This window comes from Nelumbo lutea, chromosome 8 (genome assembly GCF_056320005.1).
Source record: "Nelumbo lutea isolate HS-2025 chromosome 8, American lotus-T2T, whole genome shotgun sequence".
NCBI classification, from domain to species: domain Eukaryota; kingdom Viridiplantae; phylum Streptophyta; class Magnoliopsida; order Proteales; family Nelumbonaceae; genus Nelumbo; species Nelumbo lutea.
This window is the reverse complement of record NC_142691.1, coordinates 4,596,950-4,624,374: the sequence shown is the minus strand read 5'-3', so window position 1 is coordinate 4,624,374 and position 27,425 is coordinate 4,596,950. Positions and strand designations below refer to the sequence as shown.

Genomic DNA, 27,425 nt, shown 5'->3' with positions numbered 1-27,425 from the left:
TGTATAGGACTTAAGTCAAAAGGACTAGATGGATGATAAGTAGCATGACAGTAATGGTGCAGTGGGTATCAAAGATCAGCAAACAATATGGCTGATACCTTAGCTAAACAATGGATTATGAGGGAGAATATGTTTTGGGTAACATTACCATGAATAGGAAGATGTTTAATCCAAGATTGTAAATTTGAATGAAATTCCTGTTATCTATCAAAAAAAAAAAAAAAAACTAGCTACTAACAGGTCTGTCACTGTACAAAAAGGCTCTTCCAACACCAGTTCTAGCTAAGTTGTTTATCACTGCATTTAGCTCTCTAGGAATCCAGGATAGGGATGATGAAAGAGAACAGGAGATGTCTCCAATCGCATTCTACCAATTTGCCAATTTCAAAGAGACTAAACCAGTGCTGTTGGCCTACAATATAGCATTTGCTGGGTTGCTACAAATTAACAATGATGAAGGTAATACCCTTCTGGCTATCCCAGCACCCTGTAAGGAGGATTTCACCTCATCTTTAGTGATATCTGCATTTCTGATCAGGCCAAGGCCCAAGTTATAGGAATTTACATGCTTCCTATTTTTCAGGTTTATCTCAAGGCCTTGCCTTGTGAATATAGGGATCAAAATTTCTCAAGATCAATACAGTCGCTAGATAGATAGATAGATAGATAGAGAGAGAGAGAGAGAGGATAAAAAGAGACGTTGAATATATCAATAAGCAGCAAACTGGGTCAGTTGTGTTGTTGCAATCTGAACCAGGGTTGTGGCTTCATCTTTCTCAACCCAATTTGGACCATAAATTGATAAAGGCACATCAAACTTGCCTCAATAGGGGGAGATTGCAAAAAGAATTAACCTAATTAAACAGTTAAACCACCCCCTCAGCATCCTTGCATGAGGAGGTCTTAATACGTTTGCCCTTAAAAGTACTGACATGAACACAGAAGTGGTTTAAACAGTAAAGATCCTATGTTAACTTTTAGAGAGGAAATAACCTTTTTTTTTAGAAAAAAAAAAAAGGTAATTGTATTAATGAGTATAACTGTAAACATAACAGCTATCGGTCCACAAAAAAGCTCCAAATGTGGATTTGGGAGAAGGTGCAGAAGAGGATCCTTGGCACACATCTTTTATGGTCTTCTATTTGGAAAGAAATCAGAAGCATACATGGCAGAATATAATATGTTATTCTTTTGTTTAACAGGTTTATTACCTCTTGTTGAAGTAATAATACAGGCTTATTAACTGGTTCTTTCTATTTTTGTTACATTGGATTCACCCCCTTCTGTATGATATTAATAAAATTATACAGAAAAAAAAAAAAGAAAATGAAGAGTACAAATCCACATATTGAGGAAAACTTTCAATGGTTCAACCTAAGCAATCTTTTTAGAATTACTACTTAGTGGATTTTTCACACTTGTTCTAGGATTTAGGTTTTATGGAAACTATAGAGAGAGCTGAAAACTCCCAGTTCAGGAGAGCTTGGAGCAATTAATAAAAAAGTGACCAACAGATTCATTCTTACAAACTCTTCAGCTTTTTGAGGTTTAGATGGCCCTCTGATGAACGGTCAAATATAACATAAGAATCTTGTCAAGGAACAAGAGTCACATAAAAGTCTCAATCTTGGGAGGAACATGCTTTTTCCAAACCCATTCAACTTCAGTTGCATGTGTATTTCGGAATTGTAACTCTTCTTTTATGGAAATATAAACCAAAGACTAAAACATAAAATTAATCCAAGATGATCGCTTTCTTCCCCTTAGCTGCAAAATAGGAAACAAAAAGTGTATCTCCCTTTCAACTCATGGCCAAACACTGGTTTCAGTAAGAGAGGAAAGGTCCTTTGGTCCAAGGTGCCATTTATTTTTTCCTGGGTTGTGTGGACTGGAAAAAACAGGAAGATCTTTGAGAACAGGGCATCTTCATTAGAACTATTGCACAGCACAGAAAGGGCTATGTTCAGATGGGCCAGCCAGAGAAGACTTCTTTGGTCTTAATTTCCACCAACTGTCTTCTAGTTGGCATCAGGCTATTCATGCTTTTTGTTGATAATTAATAAAAAAGAAAATTTATTAAGGAAACAGATTAACGAGGATACATAAGGGTGACAAGAAATCACCCAACAAAGGAAAGACCAAGACTTTCAACCTAACTCCTTACGCTTTAGATAAACAACCCTGGAAAACACGAAAGATAGCCTGCAAGTCCCCAGCCCAATTGCAAAAACAATGAACCCAAACCAAATATCACAAGAAACCTCCTTCCACAGAACACATAAATAAGCAATCCTCCTATACCCAATTCCACCAAGAAGCAAACATCAAGCTTTACCCATTTCCTCAGTGCATCCGGTGTCTAAAACAGAACACTCTCTTCTTATCTGAAACTTTCTTTATCTTCTTCCCCTTCTTCTTTGGCCCTGCCCCAAATACTGCCAACTTTAATCTGGCAAAAAGTTTTGAAACTTCCATTGTTTGATTAGTTCTGTCTTCTGAATCTTCTTACTGTGTTAGCAATTTTCTCCATCATCGAAGAAGCACCCCTGTTAGCACTGGTCCTTTCTAACTCAAATATCGCATTCATTTTGAAAAATTGAACAGCACCCAAATCTTCTCTTGTAGAATCCCTCCATGTCTTCGTCAAACCTCGAACTCTCATTCACCTCAGCAGTTTCAGAACCAGAACTATCCATATTAGTGCCTGAGATGAATCCCTCATTCTCCTTCTCCTTCAACAGTTCACTAAACTTTACTTCCACCTCATTAAAAGCTTCCCTTGCAAAATCCCCCCCCCACCAAGAAAAATAAGCACAAGGTTTTACTAACCTCCACCTCTTTGTTCAACACGAGAGTCTCATCAACAATTACATCTCCCTCCTCTGAAACCGAAGCTGCACCACCCTAATCACCAAAATCCTCGTCCTCTTGCAAAGGTCTAGTTCTATATTTTTGTTTCCTTCTGTAAACTCTTGACAAGGAATTTTCACCCTTCTCAACATTCTTCTCTACTGTTTCAATAGCATTCTTGAGTTCAGTGTCCTCCATCTCAGGCCCTATTTGAATGTCGTCCCCCTCTCCCCCTCCTCCAGGTTTCTCCTTCCCTAAACTGTTCTTCTTTCCTTCCACTTCTCTTTCTTCCATTGCCATTTCCATCTTTTTAAGATCATCTTCTCTTTCCCTGCTGTCTCCTTTTGGATATTTGTATGCTAACTCTGAACTAATTCTACTCTCTCGTATTTCCTCCTGAACACGGTTTACTACAGTCCCTTGTTGATGTTTCCGCTTGCACAACTAATACAAGTGCTTGCTCCTACATCCCCTTCCTTTTCTTTTGATCTCCCCTTCTCTTCGCAATACTTAATCTTGTAAGACACCACACTAACCAACCTTTATCTGGTTGTGAAAACTCAACAACGTTGGATAAAACCCTCCCTTCTATGAGTTTTCCTGCTGAAGATCCTCTTTCTCCAGGCTCAACCAAGTCTGAGGAAGACGAAGGAAAATGCGATTTGTCTTCCTCCTCATCCCTCCCTGGTGTCAAAATTTTTTTTCACTTTACCAATAAATTATTTTCGGTGTGCTTCAAACCAAACTGTCCCACCTCCTTTAATTCCTCAGTCCTCACGTAACCACTTAACAACTCACTCGACCCATGGAGCCTGCCAGGTCCATCCACCAATTTTCAGGTCACCCCCGACCCATATAACAAAAGGAACTTCAATGTGTTTCAAACCAAAATGCCCCACTGTAATCATTCATGGAGAGAGAGAGACGAGAGAGAGAAAGAGAAGAGAAGAGAGGAAAGAGGAGAAGATGAAGATATGATTGAGAGACAAAAAAAAACCTGTTCCGGTTGCCGCCAGTTTAGTTATTTATATTATCTTAATATAAAAGGAATGGGAGATTACAAGTATGCCCCTGGTGGCACTCCCTAGTAACAAACTAATAAGAAAGAAAGAAACTAACTGGCTGACAGTATCTTAAGCTAACAGCACACTAACAGCAACTGTAAAATAACAATTAAATAATCCTCACAACACTCCCCCTCAAGTTGGGCTGAATATGTCTATCATGCCTAGTTTGTCACATAACTCATTGTGCCGCGAGTATGGAAGTCCTTTTGTGAGGACATGAGCGAGTTGTTCCTTGGAGTTGACATAAGTGATGCAAATTTCCCTTTTTCCAATTTTTCCCTTATGAAGTGTTTGTCCACCTCAATGTGCTTGGTCCTCTCATGTAGGACAGGGTTGCTGACGATGTTTATGGATGCCTTGTTGTCACAATAAAGAGACATAGGATTATGAACAACAACTCCAAGCTCCCCTAGAAGATTTTTTAGCCAAAGGACTCCAGCCACCCCATGTGCCATAGCTCTATATTCAGCTTCAGCACTTGACCTTGCTACCACACTTTGTTTCTTGTTTTTCCAGGTCACTAGGTTTCCTCCCACAAATGTGAAATACCCACTTGTGGACTTTCTATCATCCACAGCACCTGCCCAATCGGCATCTGTAAAGACTTCCACCTTTAGGTGATTATGTTTACTAAATAGTAGACCTGTTCCGGCATACTTTTTTAAGTATCTAAGAACTCTCTTTGCTGCCTCCATGTGTGGTTTCTTAGGAGAGTGCATGAATTGGCTTAGAACCCCAATTGAATAGGCAATGTCCGGACGGGTCATGGACAAATAAATCAACTTTCCCACTAACCTTTGGAACTGTTTCACATTTTTCAGAGGTTCACCATCACAGTCACCCAACTTGTAATCAACATCCATGGGAGTATCTACTAGCCTTGCGCCTAATTTGCATGTGTCTTGTAATAGATCAAGGGTGTATTTCCTTTGAGAAATGAAGATACCCCTTTCTGAGCGGGCGACTTCAATTCCAAGGAAATACTTCATGGGACCTAAATTTTTCACTTCAAATTTAGATGCAAGGAATTATTTCAATTTTTGTATTTCTAATCTCCAATTTCCTGTAATGATGATATCATCCACATACACTATCAATACAGCAACCTGTTCTTGACATCTCTTCACAAAGAGGGTGTGATCAGACTGACATTGTTTGAAGCCTACCTGCTGAACTGCCATGTGAAACTTACTGAACCAAGCTCTGGGAGATTGTTTTAAACCATAAAGATACTTTCTCAACTTGCACACCTTATTTTCACTTCCCTTGGCACAAAATCCAGGGGGTTGAACCATGTATACTTCCTCCTCTAAGTCACCATTTAAAAAAAGCATTCTTTGTGTCTAGTTGATGCAATTCCCAGTCAATATTAGCAGCTAATGACAGGAGAACCCTAATTGAGTTCATCTTAGCTACTGGAGCAAAAGTCCCATCATAGTCAACCCGTACAATTGAGTGTACCCTTTGGCTACTAATCTTGCTTTGTACCTTTCAACTGTCCCGTCTGCCATGTGTTTAATTGTAAACACCCACTTACACCCCACTGGGTCTTTCCCCCTTGGAAGATCCACCAATTCCCAAGTTTGATTTTTATGGAGGCCATTAATCTTCTCCTTCATAGCATCTGTCCATTTAGGGCATTTTAAGGCTTCTACAACATTTCTGGGAACAGGGATGCAATAAACTACAGATAGAAAGGCTCGATATGAGGGGGAAATGTGATCATAGGAGACATACTGGGTAATGGGGTGTTTGGTAGTGCATGACCTGACTCCCTTTCTTTGAGCAATAGGAATGTCAAGGTGCACAGTAGGAGTAGGAGTATCAGTAGGTGCAATAGGGTTTGGACTTACCTCCTGGGAGTCTAACAGTGTCGGTTGCTCAATGTTTGGTTGCTCCACATTGCTGATCTCTACACCGTGTACGTTGGAAGACACAAAAGGGAGCAAGGTCCGGAATAGAAGGAAGAGAAACTTGGCGGACCTGAACCTGCTTCTCCTCTTCCATACTACTACTCTCCCCCTGAGGAGAAGTAGGGAAGAACGGTTCAGACTCAAAGAAGGACACATCCATAGACACAAAAAACTTATGACTAACGGGATCAAAGCATCGATACCCTTTTTGAGAGGAGGGATACCCCAGAAAGATACAAGAAATGGACCGAGGGTCTAACTTACCTCGAGATGGAGACAAATCATGGACAAATGCACGACAACCAAAAACTCTCATGGGAATGGAAAATAAAGGGGGTTGAGGGAACGACAACTGATGAGGGGCCATGTAGTTTAGCACTCTGGAGGGCATGCAATTGATGACATAAGCAGTTGCAAGTATAGCATCCATCCAAAACCTTTTTAGAACATTCATGTGTAACATCATCCTGCAAGCTACCTCAAGGAGGTGTCTATTTTTTCTTTCTGCAATATCATTTTGTTGTGGTGTTCTTGCGCATGAGCTCCTATGAATAGATCCGTAAGAAGCAAAGAACTCATTAAGCTCAACATGGAAATATTCTTTTGCATTGTCTGATTGGAAGATCTGTATTTCAACATGGAATTGCATAAATACCATCCTCTGAAGTCTTTCACAATCTTTGGAACTTCATCTCTACTACGCATAGGGAATACTCATGTATAGCGAGAGAAGTCATCGATCAATGTGATAAAGTACTTATATCCGCCCTCAGAGATTATAGTAGTAGGCCCCCATACATCAGAATACACAACATGAAAAGGAACACTTGATATTTTATTATTTGAGTGAAAAGTTGTTCTACATTGTTTGCTCAACTAACACGTTTGACACTGGAACTCTGACACTGAACATGACTTAAATAAAACCAGAAACAAAGACTTTACTATTTCAAAAGAAACATGACCTAACCAACTATGCCACAAAAAAAAATTGACTCTTATTTGATTGACTATATGACTCTAAGGATGACACCGAGAGACCAACTTTCTTGTCGAGAATATAGAGACCATCCACTAAGCTCCCTCTACCAATTGTCCTCCCAGAAGTTAGATCCTGAAAAACACATGAACCAGGAAAAAAGGTCACACTACAGTTTAAAGAGTTTGTGATACTACTGATTGAAAGCAAATTTATAGGAAGTTGAGGGACATGCAATGCACAATTCAGGTTAAGGCCATGGGGAAGAGATATTGATCCTTAGCCTGCAATGGAGGAGAACGATCCATCTGCAAGCTTCACTTTATCCCTTCCTGACAAAAGGCTATAAATTTGAAACAGGTTTGGCTTACCGGTCATGTGGTTAGAGGCCCCTAAGTCAATGATCCAAGGGAAACCAGTGGTAGTAGTGACATGGAATGCAGAAGCCGCATTACCTGACGTAGATGCAAATGAAGTAGGAGTACCAGTGACTGAACTATCCATCTGTCGCAAAGCCCTACCATATGACTCCAAGTGGCCTCTGAAGGAATTCATGATATCTTCCTTGGGGTCAGAATTAGTAAGGTGGTCTCGGGTAGTACCAGCAACCTGAGTATCTTGGGTTGCCACATGTGCTGCATTATGTGTTGTGTTCGTCTTCTTCTGACCTTGCCCTTTACCCTGTTCTTGGTTCTTCACTGCCCACTTGGGCTTCTTGTGAATGTCCCAACATGTGTCACGTGTATGTCGTGAGCGCCAACAGTGGGTACAAAACAACTTGTCTTTATCATCAGTCTTCTTGGTGCCACTTTTCTTCCCCGTGTTGTTATTACTCATTGCAGCCAATGCAACTTGTTGCTCCCCCTCGGTTGTAACCATCACACTCCGCCTACTTTCTTCATATTGAACAAGGGCATATACCTCGTGAACCGATGGCAACTCTTTACTTCCTAAGATCTGAACTCTCAAGAGTTCATAGGCAGGTTCAGTCCCAACAAGAAGGCAAACACACGCTGCTAAGAAACCAGTTTCCTGTAGGCCTTAGCATCGTCATCATGTTTAAACTCTATAGCCTGATAATGATCCAATTCTTTTCATATGGAAGTAAGGGCTGAATAATAGGTAGAGAAACTATGATTTCCCTGTTTACAGATTGAGGATTCAGCTTGCAACTGGTAAACCTTGGCATAATGCCTTTAATCAAAATAGGTGGTTTTGGCCTGTTCCCAAATCTCACTAGCGGTGTTTGCCCACATAAAGTTCTTCCTCACATCAGGTTCCATGGCTGCAAGGAGCCAAGACATCACCATACTGTTTTCTTGGTCCCACTTATCATGTTCAGCTATCTCACTCTTGGGTTCTTTCACCCTTTCATTTATGTAACCATCTTTTCCCCTTGCTATTATATAAAGTTTACACTTTTAGCCCACTCCGGGTAGTTTAGACCATTTAAAGGGGTAATGGGCATGGGAAACATCATGTTTTCACTTCCCATACCAGCTATGGTACGAGTTGGTGTAACCCCCGATGAAGTTGAATCATAGTTTGCCATAGAGTACTGCTGAATCAGACCAAATCCCACACAACTACACAACAGGCACAATCAGAATACCAACCCCCAAGATATTTACTTCTGGAATGTGGAAAAAACATTAGCTGCTGAAATCAACTCAGTGATGGTTCAGCCATTAAAACAGCCCAGTAATCAGTCCAGCACCAGCCGTTAGAATAGTATACTAGCAGTTTGACTACAGAACATGCAATCTAACAGTCCAGCATCTAAACGAAGGTATAAAACAAAAAAAGTAAGGCCTTCACACCATTGGCCATAGAAAAACACAAGAACACATACCCTGTCCAGCACCTGTACGAAGGTGCCAACCCAGAAATTAACTTCACAGCATCGAACAGATGAGGAAGGGAGTCTTTACTGCATCGCCCTTCTTCTGCTAGGGTTTCCTTGATGTTACAACCAATGAAGAAGCCGCAAGTGGCCTGCTAGGGTTTCTCTGTCTTCCACGTCCAAGAAATCAAAGAAGAAAGAGGACTAAGCAGGTTCAGATGGGAGAAACAGATTTTTATAGCCCAGAACCTTGCTTTGATACCATGTAATCATTCATGGAGAGAGAGAAAGAGAAGAGAAGAGAAGAGAAGAGAAGAGAGAGGAGAAGAGAAGATATGATTGAGAGACCAAAAAAAACTGTTCTGGCTGCTGCCAGTTTAGTTATTTATATTAACTTAATATAAAAGGAATGGGAGATTACAAGTATGTCCCTGGTGGCACTCCCTAGTAACAAACTAATATGAAAGAAAGAAACTAACTGGCTGACAGCACACTAACAGCAGCTGTAAAATAAGAATTAAATAATCCTCACAACACCCACCTCCTTTAATTCCTCAGTCCTCACGTAACCACTTAACAACTCACTCGACCCATGGAGCCTGCTAGGTCCATCCACCAATTTTCGGGTCACCCCCAACCCATCTAATAAAAGGAACTTCAAATGGTCCAACTTACCACAATCGCTTTGGACCTGCTGTGTGTGTCCTGAGTCCCATTTTCAATGATCAGCTCCTAGGAGTTGACCCGCCGCACATCACCCCCATCTGTTTTCTTAACTCATTAATATCTTCCCCTGTTGACTTGTCTTTCCCTCTTACCAAAAATAGATCTTCCGTGTCTGTGAAAGGTTCCTCCACCTTTAAAACACTCTTTCTCTCTCTTCTTTCCATGTAGGATCTCCAATTGCTTCGTCTTCCTCTCTACGAGCATCTCTCCACAGTGCTGCCTCAGTGGCAGTTGTGAACCACACCAAGTATCACGATTGATCAACCAGCACCTGAATCTTCCTTGGAATCTCCTCAGGTCTAACACCACTCAAACAGATCGCTGCAGAAAGAAGATCAGATACAAAGACACCATCCAGTCTTGTCTTACACATATCAGCGATCAACTTGAAGATTTCATCCCTCCATAAATGAAAAGGGAGACCAAGGATACAAACCACCACACCATCCTCAACACTCAGATGCTTCTAATTTGACAGAGGACTCCAGTTTGACAGAGTGATGACTCAAATTCACTGCTGGAACTTCTATCTGTTCCTCCAACAACTAAACCAAAGTCTCACATTTTTCAAAGGGAGTAATCACTACTGTCCCTTTGAGCTCCAAACTTTTTAATATTGTTTCTACTTTTAATCGGTTTTGTGGTTGAACTATAACCTGTGCAACCAACTTCTTTCACCACTCTCCTTTCTCATTGTTAGCAAATAGATTGAACTGACCACCTCCTCCTGAAACAATAGAAAACTTATCAGGTTCATTTTCTCCGTACCTAACCTTAAACTTCGAATCATCAGGTCCAAAAACCATATGTCTTTTCTTCTCCATGTTTCAAAAATTCCTGCAAAACCCTAAGAATCTCCTTCCATCCTTCTCTATTTCTTCACTCTGGAATACAAATCATTTGTTTTTTTTTTCATTTTGCCAAAAAAACTCGAACAAAATAAAAAATCTCCGTTTCGTATTTTCCTTTCAACAAATTTTCTACCCTCTACTGATTTCGAGAAACTCCACCCCCAAGGTTTTTTCTGCACATAAAGCCCCCTTGACGATTTGAGCAAACTACTCAATCATTGCCCTACCCACTAGGAACACCCCGGCCCTTCACCATTCTCTAATCTTCAAAGTAACTCTCCCTTCAAAAAAGTCTCTCTCCAAGACGAAAACTTTTGATTCGACTTTCAATACTCTACCCCGGACCGCCATCACACTAGCAACCATCTGAAAGTGTCTTCAAATCCAACTCATGGCTAGTTATAACCGAATAGAGCCAAATATGGCAAGGCAATCTCTCCCAAATGACCCATTTATATATCTCTATATCAGAAAGACTAAAGAGGGGAGGTGAGGGGTCAGGAGTCATGGTCATGTCACCACATGACCACACACCTCATACAACATACAGTCTGAGCATTTCTGCTTGAAAGGTTCTACATGATACTTTTTGGGATTTTCTCCTTAATAGAATAAATTATTTTTTTTCAAAAAAAAATAAAATAAAAATGTTTTCTCCCTTTCTAAATGTATGACTGTTGATCCATATGTGAACTTTCTAGTAGAGAATTTGGGCAATTTTCATTAATTTCACTGTGAAAAAAGGAGGATATAGTAGCTTTGCCTCTTTCCTCTCAATAAACGGAGATCCATGGCAAATCATCATGTTCTGATAGGAGGTATATACCTGAACATCTATTTAGATCTACAAATGTATAATTATGGAGAAATGCTTCACTTCTCTTCATTTTTTTGTGGCCAAAATATAACATAACATCAGCGAAGATGTTTGATTCTGGACTTCAGCAAAAAACTTACTGTCTCAGTACAGATGTTTTTCCTTGCTTAACTTCCAAAGAACCAAAGTCATATAGAAACTCATGCAAAAAGAATAAAATAAAATAAAGGTGCAAGACCAGTAGTATTAAATAAAAAAGTTGCTTCTGATAGAAAATTTTTAGCTCTGGACAACTTACTTGTGTTGAGGGTTTACCAAGTCAAGTAGTGGCTCCGATTGGTTTCCTGAAAATCAAGGTTTATTGGAAAAGGAACTCATCAAACAACTACACATTGCTGATAGAAAACACTAGATATAATTTCTTTACAAACAACCATAGTATAACAAACTGAGCAAATAGAAAATAAAAGATACAACTACAAAATTATTTATTAAGAGATGAAGGTAAAAGTTTCAAAAATCTTTGTATCAAAGCTCAGATTCAAACTTATCAAGAGAAGGCAAAAGCTTAAGGGGCGTTCTTTTTCTGGATTTTGAGAGGGGAGAAAGTTGGTCAATGGGATTTTGGTTTCCACTGAACAAAAATCCCATGTTCTTTTTTCAGATTTAAGTGGGGACCAGGGAAAGTTTATTTACCTGGGGTAAGTGATACCCATCTCCTAGGTGGGTAAATATCTTTCCCACCTTGTGGGAAAGTTGTCAACACTTAAATGGGACAAAAATGCCCGTTGTAATAATGTATTTTTTATGGCCAAAATGGCCATTGTCTTGTTTGCATGGGAAATAAAAGAACATGGGTAAGTAACTTACCAAAAAGCGAACGGGGCCTAAGAGAAATTGATATTAGAACCATGCCAGGGGCAGAGACTGCCTGACCCAACTAATTTTTGTTAGGTTTATAAGTGCCCCCCCCCTACTCCCAACGAGGAATCCTGGCTCTGCCCTGTACCAGATCCAAAGATGCTTGTATGTTGTACCTAACATCTAGGATGACCATCTTGGTCCAATGAATACCAATATCACATTACCACGCAATTCCTCAACTGACTAATTAGCTATTGTGATTCCTAGATCTTGGTGTAACAGTAAAATCTCAGGCTGGTAAGAGTGAAAATAGGTTCAAGTCTGGGAGCAATCACTTTGTTCCTAAAAAAGATACAAAAACAAAGGTTAGGTCTGTATCCAGTTTACCCCTCTCTCAAGCCCCTGGATGCCCTTTGCTAGAGATGCAAGTCAGCTACATAACTTTTTACACAGCATCAGGCTCAGGCCCTCAGGCCAGGCCCATCCAAATTGCAACAAATACTCAACCCAAGCCTGTCCAAGCCACAGCCCTATCCTTTGCAAAAGGATAGTTGTCTGATGCAATGGAAAAATCTTGGTCTGACTGACAAGTGTGAGAACTGAGAAGGTAAATTTAAGTCTGGGAGTAGCTGCCAAAGTTATCAAAACATCGCCTAGGTGACAAGGCACCCCCGGTGGGGCCCCTCACCTGAACACCATGATTTATATAAAAAGGTGTCTGGGCAAGCAATGAAAACCACAAGGTGGGCGCCTTATTGTTAATGTTATTACTTATTACTACGGTTACATCTTGTTATTATGTGCTTCAATACATCATATAATATATCATTCATATTGCTTATGCTTTGTTTTAACTATTTTGCCATTAAAGCATAAAAGGTCCAGGAGTTTTAAGAAAACGAAAAAAGAAGAAGGCTAGGTTCGTACCCAGTCCATACCTGATACCTCCCAAGAACCTGAATAGTCAAGACCAACATTGCACAATGGCCCTATGGCCCTACGAGTTCCCAAAGCTATTTTTCCTTGTAGGCCCTCTATTTACTAGGAGTGTTCTTTCTTTGGGAATGGTTTCAGCTCTCGAGGTCAGTTTCCATAGTTCCATTTTGATCTAAAGTTGTGATACCATTCCATGTTCACCCTCTTTTTCATAAATAAATAGGGCTGCGACTTGGGTGTGCTTGGGTTGAACATTTAGCAAAATTCCAATGGGCCCAGGCCTGTAAATTCTTCAAGTCAGGTACCCTACTTGCACCCCTATATATAAACATATTAATGACCATTAAAAAAGAACAGTTTCAAAGTAAGCCGTGGCTTTGCAAAGATTTTCTTTTTTGTCCCCCTTCCCTTAGAAAAAGGGAAGTTCCATGCAGAAGCAAGCCCACATAAAAAGCTTTGTGAAGAGACAAAGGCAATTTATGCTCTACTTAATGTTTGTAAAATGGAGTTTCCACTTTATGACCATCCATGCTTCATCGTAGAAGTAGATCTCTCGAACTAGGACAGAAAACCTATTAACAATGTTCCCAGTGACTCACATTTAGAATAGTACACCCAACATTCATAGTCATAGAATCCCATGATGGTGAGATATATACATAAAAAGAAACCAAGGACCTCTTAAATGAAGCATGACAAACCCCATGGTCCCTTAAGCATAGACAACATCCATACATCAAGTGGTTTAGGATATGTGTCCTTCTATTACCCCATTACTGTGACCAAAGAAGTGAATGGGTCTAGTTTTCATCAGAACTTTAGAGTAGCAAGAATCTAAAGACCAATTTCAGATCCATGCAAATAACCAGTTTTCTCAAGCAAGTCTGCTACAAGGAAAACACATATGGTACAAATTCCTTAAACTTAGTTTTAGGACAAGAACAGAAGTACTGATGCTTCTCCTTCTCTATTTTTAGCGTTTTCTTTTTAAAAGGAAAAGAACATTAGAGAGGGGAGGTCCATGCACATGAACTATGGCACCTTCTTAGATGCAACATTCTCAATAGGAACTGCCAAAGTAAAAATGCAGTTATAGAATAAAGCCCTTCATGTCAAGAGACTCAAGACATTGCTTAGAAGAAAAGGCACTCAATTATCACACATGAATTACCTTGCACAGTAGACGAATTCTCTGAGTTTAGTATATCCTCCCACCTCCACCCTCGAATCCGACCATCATCTCCACAACTACATGAGATAGCTATATTATTAAATATGTCACGTCTTCAAGCCCAATATTTATCTCATTTCATAGAGCCAGGATCTGCTGTGATTATTTGCACTGAACTTGCTGTGCACTTCCATTCAATCTGTGACAGGTTTTCCATTACAGTATGTACCCACAGATGTGTAATGGGACGCATGTCATATACTGAATGCAAGTGCATTGCAAACAAGAGCAGCATATCCAAGCTTTGAATGCCTCACAGTTAGTGCACAACCAATAACAACAGGAATGACAATGATAGCAGTAACAACATCAACAACAATGCCAATTGCTAAGTATACCATTATTTCTAGCATTTGAAGAGCAAGCATAGGAATTACTTGACAGTTTTAGAAAACTTTAAAAGCCATGACACTCGCAACTATAACCTAATCCATTGATCCCACCACGTTCCAAAACTGAAACCCAAATCCATTTGTCTTGAGTAGCTTTGAATCATAGCATCTTGGAAATGTACCTCAGTAGTGTGAATAAAAGATATCCATTAGTGGTGAGCTTGTCTTACACCGCTAGTCTCAAGCTTGGATAAAGTAGGAGGGCTGTTTCAGGCTAGTAGAAAGCATTAAAACTTTGCCAAATCCTTACAAATGTGGGTTCTAAGTTGAGTGTGAATAAAAAAAAAATGTTTATGATTGAGTTTGCCTGAGAGATTGAACTTTGACAAGTTATGAATCAACATTCCAAATAGTGGTCTAATAAAGAGTAACAAATGTCCACTCATCATTACTACCAATTCAACTGGATAAACTTAGATGTCAAGAATCCTAGTGAACTTCAAAATCTCAGTGATGTGATGTGCATGGCTAGATTTTACCAGATGTCACCTTCCAACTGAAACAAATAATTAGTGAGGAACTGGGATAAATAAATACCTCAACAATAAAGAATCATCCTTGTCACCGTAAAATTTAACATCATATGCCGGTCCATTATGTGCTTGGAGGGAGCAAAGAGGTTCAGCCATTAAATAACCAGGCAAATGCCTCCACATGAAAAAACACGGTACACTGCAGTTAACGCATGATAAGAGATGTAACTGGTGAAATATGACCAAAAACAAGATAGCAGCACTTACTGTTGATCCCAAGTCTTGCTAAAACGTGATGACTGCAAAAACACCAAAACTTAGAGAATTAAGGGATGACAAAGAAACATCAGTATAATCAGTGCAAGAGAATAGCATTTATCTATTTAGAAATTGACGACAAGGCCCTTGTTCGTTAATATAGGCCTATGTAAATTCATGAGCAGAAATCCTGCCACTCCTGTAGTTGATAATCCTTGGGAGTTTAAAGAGTTCTGGTCAAAGAAGTTGTGTTGTCACTTACAAGTATCATTCAAATTCGAGCACAATTTTGTTCGACGAAAAGAACAATTTAGCAGAAAGTGAAGTAAGATGCAGAAATCAATCAATGAAAACCAACAATTTAGGAAGTTTCACGATATCCATTGTTAATTACAAGAGTGAGCATGATAGATTCAAATAACGGTTTAAATTCGTAACTCTTGAACCTCAGGAGTTAAATACTGGCATTGAAGAGAATGCAATTCCAATGATGCCCGTACAGTTAGCGAGTATGAAACTGTGAATAAAAGTAGAATGATCGCATACGAACAATGAAATCGATTGACTCACGTATGAAGAGATACACGAAGATATGGAGTATGGAGCAACAGATCCATCGCTTGATGCGACTACAATGACTTCTGGATTAGGGTTCTGAGATGGAGCGAATATGGTCCTGAAAACTGTTCGATACTGGAGCTCTCTCTCTTGCACAATGCTGCTTCTGTAACTCTCTTCGTCCCAACTCCTCGCATCCCCGCCCATTTCAGACTTCAAAATATGCTAAAGCGAAAATTGGTATTTGAAGCTGCTTCAGACGGATGTTCTGCTCGTGCACAGTGAGCGTGAATGCGGGATGCGGGAAGCACCGGGGAGGCGGGTGATCATTTCAGCCCGCGCCGGTCCGACCCGGAAATTTCGGACTTGGGCTTAATACTTCAAGCCCGGCCCGACCCGTATATATTTAAATTTATAATGTATACATATGCATACAAATTATTTTACATAAATTTATATCCATGTTATGTCATATGTAATGTTTTATATATATGAAAGACATTGGCCCATAATCTGATTCGAACCCGTGTAGATCTGAGCTGAGGCTTATATTTCAAACTCGAAATCCCAAGCCATGCCCAAGCCTAAGCTATAGCCCTTATCATAAGTGTAAAGCCCGACCCATGATCATCCCTAAAAGAGCCTATGGTAGGGTAGAGATGATCATTGGCTGGGCCAGGCCAAGCCCAAATCAGGAGTAAGCCTGCTCGTGCCCAGCTCGACTTGCACCCAGGCCTGATATTGCATGTTTGAGCTAGGTCAGGCTGGACATATGGGCTGGCCCATATAATTAAATTAAATTTTTAATTTAACTTTATATTTATAATTATAAAATATATATATATATGTTATTGCTGTAATATTATATTAATATTATGTTGTAAAATACTATAATATTATCAAAAAAATGTAAGATATTATACATATATAAGTTATAATAATATATTTATACAATAATTTCGGGGCCTAGTCATGTGTAAGGCTTGCTTGGCCGAGCCCTGGCCCGCATTATGTGCAAGCTTGATGTGGATCCAGGCTGAATCGGTAGATTAGGGACTAGGGAGTGTAGAATAAAGGATAAATTACAGATAACTCCCTATGTTTTTGAAACGTGACACTTAACCCTTTTGTATAATTTTTTGCAACACATTCATTTATTTAGGCATTGTTTGGCAAGTATTTTCATACGGTCTTCTTTGCTTGGACAAGTTTGAAAGACGGAAATTTGATTTTCTTTTAGTTTGATAACTAAATGCCAAAATGATGAGAATATGCATGCATAGAAAGACTCACAAAAAAAAACCAAATTACATAAAGCTTTAAGTGAAACTTTCTAGTAAGCCACTTATCAAACAGTTTTTGTCTTTAAAGACGATACCCGAAAAGCTCACAGTGTCTTTTGGCCATTTGGATTGGAAAATATTTTTAAAAAGATTTGCCAAACAGCACTTTATTTTTTAAGAACATTGTCATATTAACAATGATTGGGAAATTATCAAAATGTCTGCTTATATTATTTCCATGCTTAAGAAAAGTAAGTAAGAAAATTATACAAAGTTATCATTTTGACAACTCAAATCATTGCTTCAATTTAGGTGATGCTTGGTACCAATGATGATTTCCCCAAAATCGGTGTCATGTAGGCTACATTAGAATTTGAAGAGTCAGTGATTTTTTTTTCCTTGTTTGATTGGCTGATTATGCCAATTTCTAGGAAATCAGCCAAAAATTGATTATTGAAATCAACCCTTTTTAGGGACCACCTTTTTCATGTGATTTCATAATTTTTAGTTGATTCTGACATTTTTTATGATGGCATGGCATCTAACATGACATTGAATAATAACTCTAATACAAAAATAATTGGCCATGAAAATCAATACCAAACATACTCAAGGTTGATTTCTCAAAAATCAGCTTATATGGCGTAAATGATACCAAACAATATTTTTTTGATGATTTCTCAATACTCACTGATTCCATAAATCGGTAATCAGCAAGGATAAGTCATCATCGATGCCAAACATCACCTTAGCATCATTGGATTGACTAGATTAATTCATTACATTAAGAAATCTTTTTTTTTTCTATGACTTAAGTTGTGTTGGTTAATTTGACATATCATTTGGATGGTCTAACTTGTTAAAAATCATCGTATCACTAGGATGGTTAAGATTAAATCACTCATGTTAGGAGACCAAGGAGATCCCATGACGGCATATTGGATTGAATCTTTGGGTTGACTTGTTGTATATTTGGATGGATTAGATTGAGGTTCTTTAGGTAATTAACTCGAGTAAGTATTTATCATAAAACATTTATTGGAGTATGTGCATTTGCCTATATTATTTTATTTTCTAGGTAAATAATACAATGACCGTTTTAACCATCAAAAGACATTATTAAAAGGGGCAAATTTATCCCATCCAAATGTCATCAACTTTTCTCTAAGATGGGGGAAATTATTTACCCACCTAGGAGTTCGGCTTCAATCAATGTGTACCTTTGCTCACACCATTCAAATAGCCTATTGCAACTTACAACATTGAGAATATTTCCCCATGAAATAAAGCACATAATTATTGAGATATTATTAATCCCATTGATCAAATTTTCACTCTCAAAATCTAAAAGAAATCATAAATTAATTAAAATCTCAATATATAACTTAGATGGGATACTTTTTTTTTTCTTCTTTGGAAGCCAACTTAGACTGGATACTTGAATATTTACCAGAAAAGAAAAGATTGGATAATTGAATGGGCTTGGATTGAACTAATTGGATTTTTTTTAGTAAGAACTAGTTCAATTAGAATTGTTATAAGGCTTTTTCTACTTCAACTAGGAGAATTTTTTCGTACACCGCACGAATCCCGATTAGGAGAGGAAATTAAATACGTGTATAACTCGGGTTTCCAAAATTTGTATTCGTTTAACAGTTGTATCATATATGGACGTGCTGGCGTTCGGTAGTTTGTATGTTCGTATTATTGTTGCTCCTGAAACTCCCCGGTTTAATCAATCGAAGAAAAAGAGGTATTTCTTACTTTTCTTTTTATTTTAATCCATTTTCTTTTACGAAGAGCATCTTTTGATTGACGTATAATTCTGGTGCATTATCAGTTTATTTTCTTATTTTATTTAGAAGGGAGAGGATTGTAATGAGCGCCTAATTGTTGGGATTTGGTTCTCGTTTACAGACGAGACAGATATTTGATTATTTTCATGTTCGTGTTTTGATTTTTTTTTTTTTTTTTCTAACGAAGAGAACATATCTGCTTTGATATGTTTTGTTGTCTCTGTCTGTTAAGGAGTTTTCTTGACTTAGAATGGTTCGTCAGATTACAGAAAATATTGCTAAATAGAATTTGTTCAATTTTGAAGTTGCTGCTACCCAAAATTAGCATTCCCCTCTCCCCTTTCTCTCGATATATAATTGATTACCTGATAAAACAAGTTCTTTCAGTTTATTAGAAGGGAAACAGACATGACATCCCTGAAGAATAAATTGCCTGCGTTGATTCATTCTCTCCGGACAATGGTGAACAAAGTACTTGTTTCTGCGAAGTGCCAACATTGTTCTTTGTTGTCTCTATAAATATAGAATCGATTACTGTGTGTTCATTGACGAAACCTCTGGAATTATGCATAATACAGACTTTAGAGGATCTTCTTTTTTCTCCTAGACATTGTCTTCGGGTGGTGTTTGTGTAATGTATCTGTGCTGGTTTGAGCCCTTAAAGATGGATATCTGGAGTTGGGCTTTTTGGGTGCCTTACAAAAGACTGTTTCCTATTCTAACAACCCCCCTCCTTTTCACAGTCATGGCAGGGTTAGCTCCCGAAGGATCACAGTTTGATGGTCGTCAATATGATAGCAAGATGAATGAGTTGTAAGTAACAGATTTAGAGTAGATTGGTTTAATGCCATATGGTTCTCTGTTCTCGGTAAGGTTTATAATCTGTGTTTGGTTTACGAATGTAGGCTCGAGAATGACGGAAAAAACTTCTTTACATCATATGATGAGGTTTTCGATACTTTTGATAAAATGGGTTTAAAAGAGAACCTCCTCAGAGGCATATACGCATATGGTACGTTGGCAACCTCATCCTCTTCCCCATCTAGCTAGTTAGCTTTTGGAAATTGCTCTAACTTCAGGACTTACACTTGTTGTAATCTTTATTTTTTGAAGGATTCGAGAAGCCCTCTGCAATTCAGCAGAGAGGAATAGTTCCATTCTGCAAAGGACTTGATGTAATTCAGCAGGCACAGTCTGGTACAGGCAAAACAGCAACATTTTGCTCAGGAATCCTGCAGCAACTAGATTATGACTTACTGAAATGCCAAGCTTTGGTCCTTGCTCCTACCAGAGAGCTTGCCCAACAGATAGAAAAGGTTATGCGAGCTCTTGGTGATTATTTGGGTGTGAAAGTTCATGCTTGTGTTGGTGGAACTAGCATCCGAGAGGATCAAAGAATCCTTTCTAGTGGGGTTCATGTTGTTGTTGGGACTCCAGGTCGTGTGTTTGATATGCTTCGTAGACAGTCACTTCGCCCTGATTACATCAAGATGTTTGTACTAGATGAGGCTGATGAGATGCTCTCACGAGGTTTCAAGGATCAGGTCTACTCCTTTCCAATTGCTTGTGTATCATTTTCATGTCTTGAGCTAATTTGTCTGCTTTTCCAACTTAATACTTTGATGGTGATTTCACTTGTTCTTCCCTATCTATAACCAGGTTGAGACTTGAGATAACACTTTTATTTCTTAATGGTACTAAGCTCTTGAATTGTGTTCTATTTACTTCCCCAATTAGAGGCAAATATAGTGTATTATCTATTGTGCATTTTGTTTGTGTTCAGTATGATAAGAGGGAAACAGAAAGTTGAGGGGAAGTTCTTGATATTCCATAAGAACTTTCCCCTGTCTCTCTGTTCTTACTTTCTATCAAATCAAATACAGTCTTATGGTGAAATGTTGAAACTTTAGACAAGTCACTACTCGGAATATACATACATGTAGACCTGTTCATGGGCTGGGCCAGGCCAGGATTTTACTCTTCATAAACAGGACTTTGTTAGGCCCGAGCCCAGCCCTGATAAAAAGCCCGAAGCCTGACCTAATAGAAAGATGGGAGAGAGAGAGAGAGAGAAAAGACTCACCGCTGCCACCGGTGCTTGTGTTCGCTGCCTCACCGGTATCTGAGATTTGAAAGAGAAGAAGTGAGAAGAGGAACGAGAGAGAGAGAGAGAGAGAGGATTCACCGCCGCCGCCGGTGACTGTGTTCGCCGCCTCACTGGTGTCTGAGATTTGAAAGAGAAGAAGTGAGAAGAGGAAAGAGAGAGAGAGAGAGAGAGAGAGAGGGCTCATTGCCGGTCTGCCGAAGTTTACTTATTACACCGGTGAGTGTTCACCGGTTCTGCGGCTGCCTGAGAGTGTGAAGAGGATGTGAGTTACTGTGAAGAGAAGAGAGGTTTGGCAATTCAGCTAACTAGAAAGAGAGATGAATGAGAAGAGGGGTTACTTAGGAATTAGGATATTAGGATTTTTGAGTTTAATCTATAGGTCAGACCGGGCTATTTTGGCAAATCCCGAGCCCGGCTGGAATTTATTGCATGTTGGGCTTTTTGACCCGAGGTCAAGCCCATCTGGAGGCCGGGCCAACCCATCGGCCCACCCGGCCCATGAACAGGTCTATATACAGGGTGGTCAAATCATTCTGTTTTTAATTTCTGCCTAAATTCATGACAGATGACTATCAGGGACAAGCTTTTATTAGAAGACTTTCTTTTTTGTTGTCTTGATTTTGTGCAGTAGTAGGTTTAATATGTAGATGTTTGTTGCATATCCTAAATTCCTAACATGAAAGATGCAACTCCTTGAAGCAGATCTATGACATATTCCTGCTCCTACCAGCCAAAGTTCAAACTGGTGTTTTCTCTGCCACGATGCCACCCGAAGCACTAGAGATCACAAGGAAATTCATGAACAAGCCCGTGAGGATTCTGGTGAAGCGTGACGAGCTCACTCTTGAGGGTATCAAGCAATTCTATGTCAATGTTGAGAAGGAAGAATGGAAGCTAGAGACACTGTGTGATCTCTATGAAACCTTGGCCATCACTCAGAGTGTCATATTCGTGAATACTCGACGCAAGGTTGACTGGCTGACTGACAAGATGCGGAGCAAGGACCACACCGTCTCGGCCACTCATGGAGACATGGACCAGAACACCAGAGACATTATCATGCGTGAATTTCGATCTGGGTCCTCACGAGTGCTCATTACGACTGACCTTCTTGCCCGAGGTATTGATGTCCAGCAGGTATCCTTGGTCATTAACTATGATCTGCCGACTCAACCGGAGAACTATCTCCACCGTATTGGCCGCAGTGGGCGGTTTGGAAGGAAAGGAGTGTCCATCAATTTTGTGACGCGTGATGACGAGAGGATGCTCTATGACATCCAGAGGTTCTACAATGTGGTTATCGAGGAACTACCCTCAAATGTCGCTGATCTTCTTTGATGAGATAATGTTCTTTTGATTTGATTTTTTACCAGAGAGGTAAAAAGTGTAGTTGTAACCAAAATTTTCCAGTCAGTCATTTATTCAGTTTTTTCAGGCTCATTCGAGATTGCAGAACTGATCATAACGTGGGAAATATCGCATTTCTGCATGATCCCCTCGTTATGAAATTTTTGTAGCATCAGTAGGGATACAAGCATTTTATAATTTATACAGTAAAGTCAGTTCAGTCAAAAGAATGCAACTTGCTATATATGTTTATTTTAATTGAATAGCATTTTACTTCATACTGAATTTATTGCAATTACTTAGGACCGGTTTGGTTTGTACTTTGTAGGAATAGCCATTCCCTTTCCCTCCTTTGCGAATGAAATCCCAATTCTCAATCCAGCTTATTCCAATTCCTGTCTGAATCAAACAGAATATGAGAATAGACCTTTCAGATTCCGATTCCAACTGTGAGCCAAATGCCTCGGTGAAAATATGATTTTTATTGAGAGGCCAATCACAATTTCAGGCAGCAAAATGGTTATATTCAAAGATCAAATCAAACAACTAAAATGTAGGAAGAATATGCAGCAATATTCAATCATAAGTTGGGATTAATTGTAAGGGGGAAAAGTGAAGCAATATGTTGAAATTTTCTCATTTTTCAAGTTCTGATCAAGCTCTGTAAGTGGTAGACATGGTTTGTGCTGTTTCGTGGATTTCAGATTAAACTAGAAAAATAAGCTTTTCACATGATTAGTTTATAATGCTGTTTTTGGATGCTGAGGAAGCTAACTGGAAAATTTTCAAATGTGGCGTTTGGCGTGGCTGCCTGCCGCCATTTTTGCTGTTGCTGTGTGCATTGTTCAGCAATGCAACATCGTAAAGGCCGTGACATTAGAAGCCTGCTTGATAAAACAAGCTGATTAACGGTTATGATTTATAATTTAATAATAGAGTAGCAATTAGGATGTGACATCACTTTAAATGGATTTGGCTGAAAATAGGCCATTACCCAATGGACCGGGTCCGACCCAGACCAATTCGGTCAGTTCTGGTTCTAAGACCTGGTACCAATAGGTTGGTTCTGGTTTCTGATATGTTGATCACTATCAGTTCAGAACCAGTTCTACTTACTCCTGAACCGACTCAGACCCAATTATCCCGAGAACCGATCGATCCTATAGGGTCTGGATCGGTTCTGGGTGCTTAATATTTCTTGTCGGATTGGTTCCGGCTCCACCTGAACCTCAACCCAGACCCAACCCATTGACAGCCCTAAATGGGTGAACTCGAACCCATGTTCTCATGTCTGTTATCCATTTGACCAGAATCTCTATCTAAATATTGTATTCTTTATGCAATACAACAATGAAAAAAAAGGGACCAGATCAAACACTGCAAAGGATGATAAGATGTAAAGGAACCCACACGACTACACGCTTACGCAATGTTCTTCTTCAAGAAAAGAACGAGACAATAAAAATAAAATAAAGCAAGAGTGCAAGAGAAAGTATCTTTGTACACCCAAAGCATTCCCCATGAAATAGAAAAGCAGAGAACCAACAAACATGCATATTAGACATAGTATACTTTATTTCATACCATACCCTAATTATTCCATCGCCACTCAAAATGGTTTTAGGTAAGTTCCTCCTTACGTACTCACCACGCCCACAAACAATGACCAAGACGATATACAATTTGAAGTACCTTTATTCTCGCATATCTCTATGCCAAATGACACGAATGCTCCTTGTCACTACCAGATACATCCTCTAATTAAATAGTGAAGTGAAAAAGATAGAAGAAAATGAAAAAGAAAGACAAGTAGAAAACCCAGGTCATATCTTTCACCATTAAGCATTTCCGCATCTGCATGACCAATTGACCACCAAATTATTCGATACACTAATTTGCCTTCAGTACCAAATATAGACCACCAAGTGACAAAAACAGCATATTTGCAGTGTTTTCTCAAAACATAAGATATTAGCCTCTATTTCTTAGCCATGGAGACATGGGCAACCTCAGTGTGGAGTTCAGAACCCAAATGTAGATTTCGACAAGTTACTTCAAATTATATCAAAAACAACTAGGAACCTATGAAAAGCTACAAATCTCCAAAGTATTATCGTTTTTTTTAGTTCAATTGAAGGAACAAAATTACAACTATTATCAAGGATGAATAAATCCTCTCAAACTAAGATGAGCAACCTAGACTGCTAGTCTGCTAATAAGCTTCCAAGATATTGCTACTCTATTCGAAGCAGGCCTGTCATTAAGCTTTCATAGGTCAGCTCCTGCTATCTCAGTACCCACTTTTGAAATCCATTCAAAAATTGAGATCTTCTCTTGTATCTTCATCCTTAACACATTAACAAAATCCTCTTGATTGTAGTTATTGATAAAAATAAGTAAATCCCATTAGTTGGTTGCATAACCAGGGATTATAAGGTAGGATATAACTAGAATCAAACGCAACATACTAAATGGAAATAAACCACCATGAGACATTGGGAAAGTAAGCTACTAAACGCTCCTCTGAACCTTAAACAAGAACAGATTGTTAGCATAAATAACCAAAAAAAAAAAAAAAGAAAAGAGAAGAAAAGGAAAGCCCCAATGCAAACAATTCCACATCTGCTATAGATGTATGCAAACATGAATTGCAAAAACAGTTAAAGGCAAGAAGAAAATATAAATGTTAAACAGGGAAAAGTCAAAATTGGAAAAGATTTTCCATACTCCAACCTTATTTCAGCTCCAAACAGACATGCACAGGCTCAACATTTGCTACTTGCGGAAGCATCTCAAGCTACAATATGTCATTAAAACCTGTCCTCTCGCATTCACAGTAATATCACATGCTAGGTTGTGGAGAAACAAGAGCAGGGCTATTGAATACAGTCCACAACAACTTAACACTGCCAGAAATATTTCCACCGTATTGATGCCATAAAATCAAAGTTCAGCGGAACTCACCTACAAGAGGACAAGCCCAAGCTCTGATGGTTTCAACGTATGCCTTATCCGATAATTATACAGATAATAGTGAAGTTGGCCATCACCAGGTCCAAATTTCAACTCCTTTAGGAAAGACGCATTTTGCATGATATCTAATGCATTGAAGACATCATAGTCCTTCCGTTTGGCCACAATAAGTGCATCATTCATCAACTGAAGCAATGGTGTCTGGGTAGATACATTATAGTATGAATAAGCAGCTTTCAAGGTTGAGTAGTTCTGGTTTCCAAGAATGGATGATGGAAGTGTGTAAAAGCTGCAAAAGTCCGTAACTTCATGAGTCTCAGGGCTCTCAACCAAATAGCTATCCACAACATTCTCAGTTGGAAGGAGCCAATGTTCCACGTCATTCTCATCAAAATCCGGTGCAACAACAAACAGGCTCAAGTAATTTCTGATTAGACGGGTAACTGCTGGAACATCACGCAGCTCCATTTTCCTAAAACCTGGAGTGACTGTTGATTCTGGTAATTTATAGAGCTTTATTGTTCGGCTTATTGTCATCCTTGCACCAAGTCTGGAGAAACCAACATCGATAAGCTTCTTTGGGTTTAGTGATCTGTGCCAATATTGGCAAGTTGATATAGGTGTTGGAAGAACAACTCCAGCAGTATAAGCCGCCTGCCAAATATTCTCCAAATGAACCCTCCTGGTAATCTCCTTAATCATGACAGGTGCAAGCCTCTTTGATCTGAGCTTCTTATGAACGCATAGGAAATTAATCTCTGCCATGTTAACAACCTCATCACGGACTCTGATCTTTGCAGGAACACCCGTAATAAAGGCAACAAGTTTCTTTGAGACTTTTACACGGACACCAATGTGCCAGCTCTTGAAGTAGCCAGGAGGACGAAGTGCCCAGCGAAGAAACTCCTTGGAGTAATTGAATCTGAACATGTTCTCATCATCTTCAACGTAATTATTAGTGAGGAGATTGTATATCTCGGTGCAAGTATCTTCATCGTCAATGTCGCAAGTGGTCCATTCATAGAGACTGGGAAGATTGTAAGGTTCTTGTTTGACTTCGGATAAGGGTGTCGGAGGTTCAATTGGACCTTCAGGTAAGCTCGTATCCCCGACATCTTTAAATTGCCCGACAGGTTGGGTTTCCCAAAACTTATGCTTCTTCCCTAAAGAAAGCGAATCCTGAACTCTTCGGGCTATGGTCTCAATTGAACTATCGTTCCCAAGAGATGAATTGGCATCGGGATCGGGCTTTGGGTTTTCGCTGGGGTAATCATGTGACGAATTGCTATCAGCCATTGCAATAATCTATTGAAATACTGCACTCTGTAAATAGACAGATTAACATTAAATCTTACTTTGTCAAATCGGATCTAAGATGACCACTGTTTGAAGAAAATGAAAATTCAAAGAACAGAAATGAATGATAAACAAATATTCAATTTTTTTTCCTATTGAAGGTTGTAATGATCAGGTGAAACCCTGTATATTCCTTGGCATGCAACTATTTCAAAGGCAAAAGCAAAGAAATGAATGCTTCGAACTAGAATCCAAATCCTGCTGTTTAGCTTAAAACTGTAATGATCAATGAAATTGGCAGACAACTGCAAGAAGAAGGGGGGACTTACGAGTTCTGAGATAAGCTTGGATTATTAGCTCCTCTGCACCAAAATTTTCTTTTTCCTACCTTTGTTTTAACATTCCCTTTATGAATGCAAATCCGCGTATCTAGGCTACGTTAGAGCTCCGCGAATTATAAGGCTTGGTTTGGGGAAGGGAATCTAGGGTTTTATGGGCTGAAAGCAATGAGGGAGCTCGAAGAGACCGAAATAGGCTTTGGGAGAAATGAAAGCCGTCGGGGCCCGGGTATTTCTGTATTAACCTTTCTACGTCCGGGTATTTAGTGAGCTTCACTAATAGCGTCTATTGGAATGGTTGATGTTGAATTGCTGGCAGTCCTGACCTGCTGATTCACAAGTGTGCGAACGTGTGTTCCCTCGTGATTGGTCATATAGCCGGGTTCGCACACTTGTGACAGACGTAAATCGAGAAATAACGGTGTCATGTTCACTTCAATTGCCGTTTCCCATAAATAACAGTATCACCTAGGCACCAAGCCGCCAATTCAGGGGGTGTTCTATTCTACAACCTAACAAAATGAGTC

At 39.3% G+C, this 27,425-nt stretch overlaps 3 protein-coding genes across 4 annotated transcripts in view; 1 reads left to right on the top strand and 2 right to left on the bottom strand.

Annotated features, from left to right (window-relative positions):
• The window catches only part of LOC148842290 (uncharacterized), a 59,619-nt gene extending 43,513 nt beyond the window's left edge, over positions 1 to 16,106 (bottom strand). The window contains exons 1-5 of the mRNA XM_088957823.1: positions 15,771 to 16,106; positions 15,210 to 15,241; positions 15,007 to 15,117; positions 14,018 to 14,094; positions 11,345 to 11,390 (exon numbers count right to left, since the gene is read on the bottom strand). Coding sequence (XP_088813949.1) covers positions 11,345 to 11,390; positions 14,018 to 14,094; positions 15,007 to 15,117; positions 15,210 to 15,241; positions 15,771 to 15,965 — 461 coding nt within the window. The 5' untranslated portion in view covers positions 15,966 to 16,106. The remainder of the gene's footprint in view (positions 1 to 11,344; positions 11,391 to 14,017; positions 14,095 to 15,006; positions 15,118 to 15,209; positions 15,242 to 15,770) is intronic.
• A 2,507-nt stretch (positions 16,107 to 18,613) lies between these two features.
• On the top strand, positions 18,614 to 22,576 carry LOC148842289 (eukaryotic initiation factor 4A-9-like). 2 transcript variants are annotated; one of them, XM_088956611.1, is made up of 5 exons: positions 18,614 to 18,794; positions 19,581 to 19,650; positions 19,743 to 19,849; positions 19,951 to 20,381; positions 21,647 to 22,576. In XM_088956611.1, the coding sequence occupies exons 1-5, from the start codon at positions 18,737 to 18,739 to the stop codon at positions 22,280 to 22,282; spliced, it is 1,302 nt and encodes a 433-aa protein (XP_088812737.1). In that variant the 5' UTR covers positions 18,614 to 18,736; the 3' UTR covers positions 22,283 to 22,576. The 2 variants fall into 2 exon arrangements, with proteins under 2 accessions (XP_088812737.1, XP_088812738.1); XM_088956612.1 differs by lacking the exon at positions 18,614 to 18,794 and having other exon boundaries at positions 18,812 to 19,650.
• A 2,210-nt stretch (positions 22,577 to 24,786) lies between these two features.
• On the bottom strand, positions 24,787 to 27,151 carry LOC148842288 (glycylpeptide N-tetradecanoyltransferase 1-like). Its single transcript, XM_088959703.1, has 2 exons — positions 26,890 to 27,151; positions 24,787 to 26,587 (listed from the first exon to the last, which is right to left on the bottom strand). Exon 2 carries the CDS (start codon positions 26,558 to 26,560, stop codon positions 25,256 to 25,258), a length of 1,305 nt encoding a protein of 434 aa, XP_088815829.1. The 5' UTR covers positions 26,561 to 26,587; positions 26,890 to 27,151; the 3' UTR covers positions 24,787 to 25,255.
• Positions 27,152 to 27,425: the final 274 nt, after the last annotated feature.

Bases quoted from the DNA above. Each gene is read 5' to 3' on its own strand.
- LOC148842289 (XM_088956612.1), top strand. From the start codon at position 19,472: ATGTATCTGTGCTGGTTTGAGCCCTTAAAGATGGATATCTGGAGTTGG. The intron at 19,850-19,950 runs GTACGTTGGCAA...TATTTTTTGAAG, and splicing joins CAGAGGCATATACGCATATG to GATTCGAGAAGCCCTCTGCA. The intron at 20,382-21,646 runs GTCTACTCCTTT...TCCTTGAAGCAG, and splicing joins CACGAGGTTTCAAGGATCAG to ATCTATGACATATTCCTGCT.
- LOC148842288 (XM_088959703.1), bottom strand. From the start codon at position 26,560: ATGGCTGATAGCAATTCGTCACATGATTACCCCAGCGAAAACCCAAAG.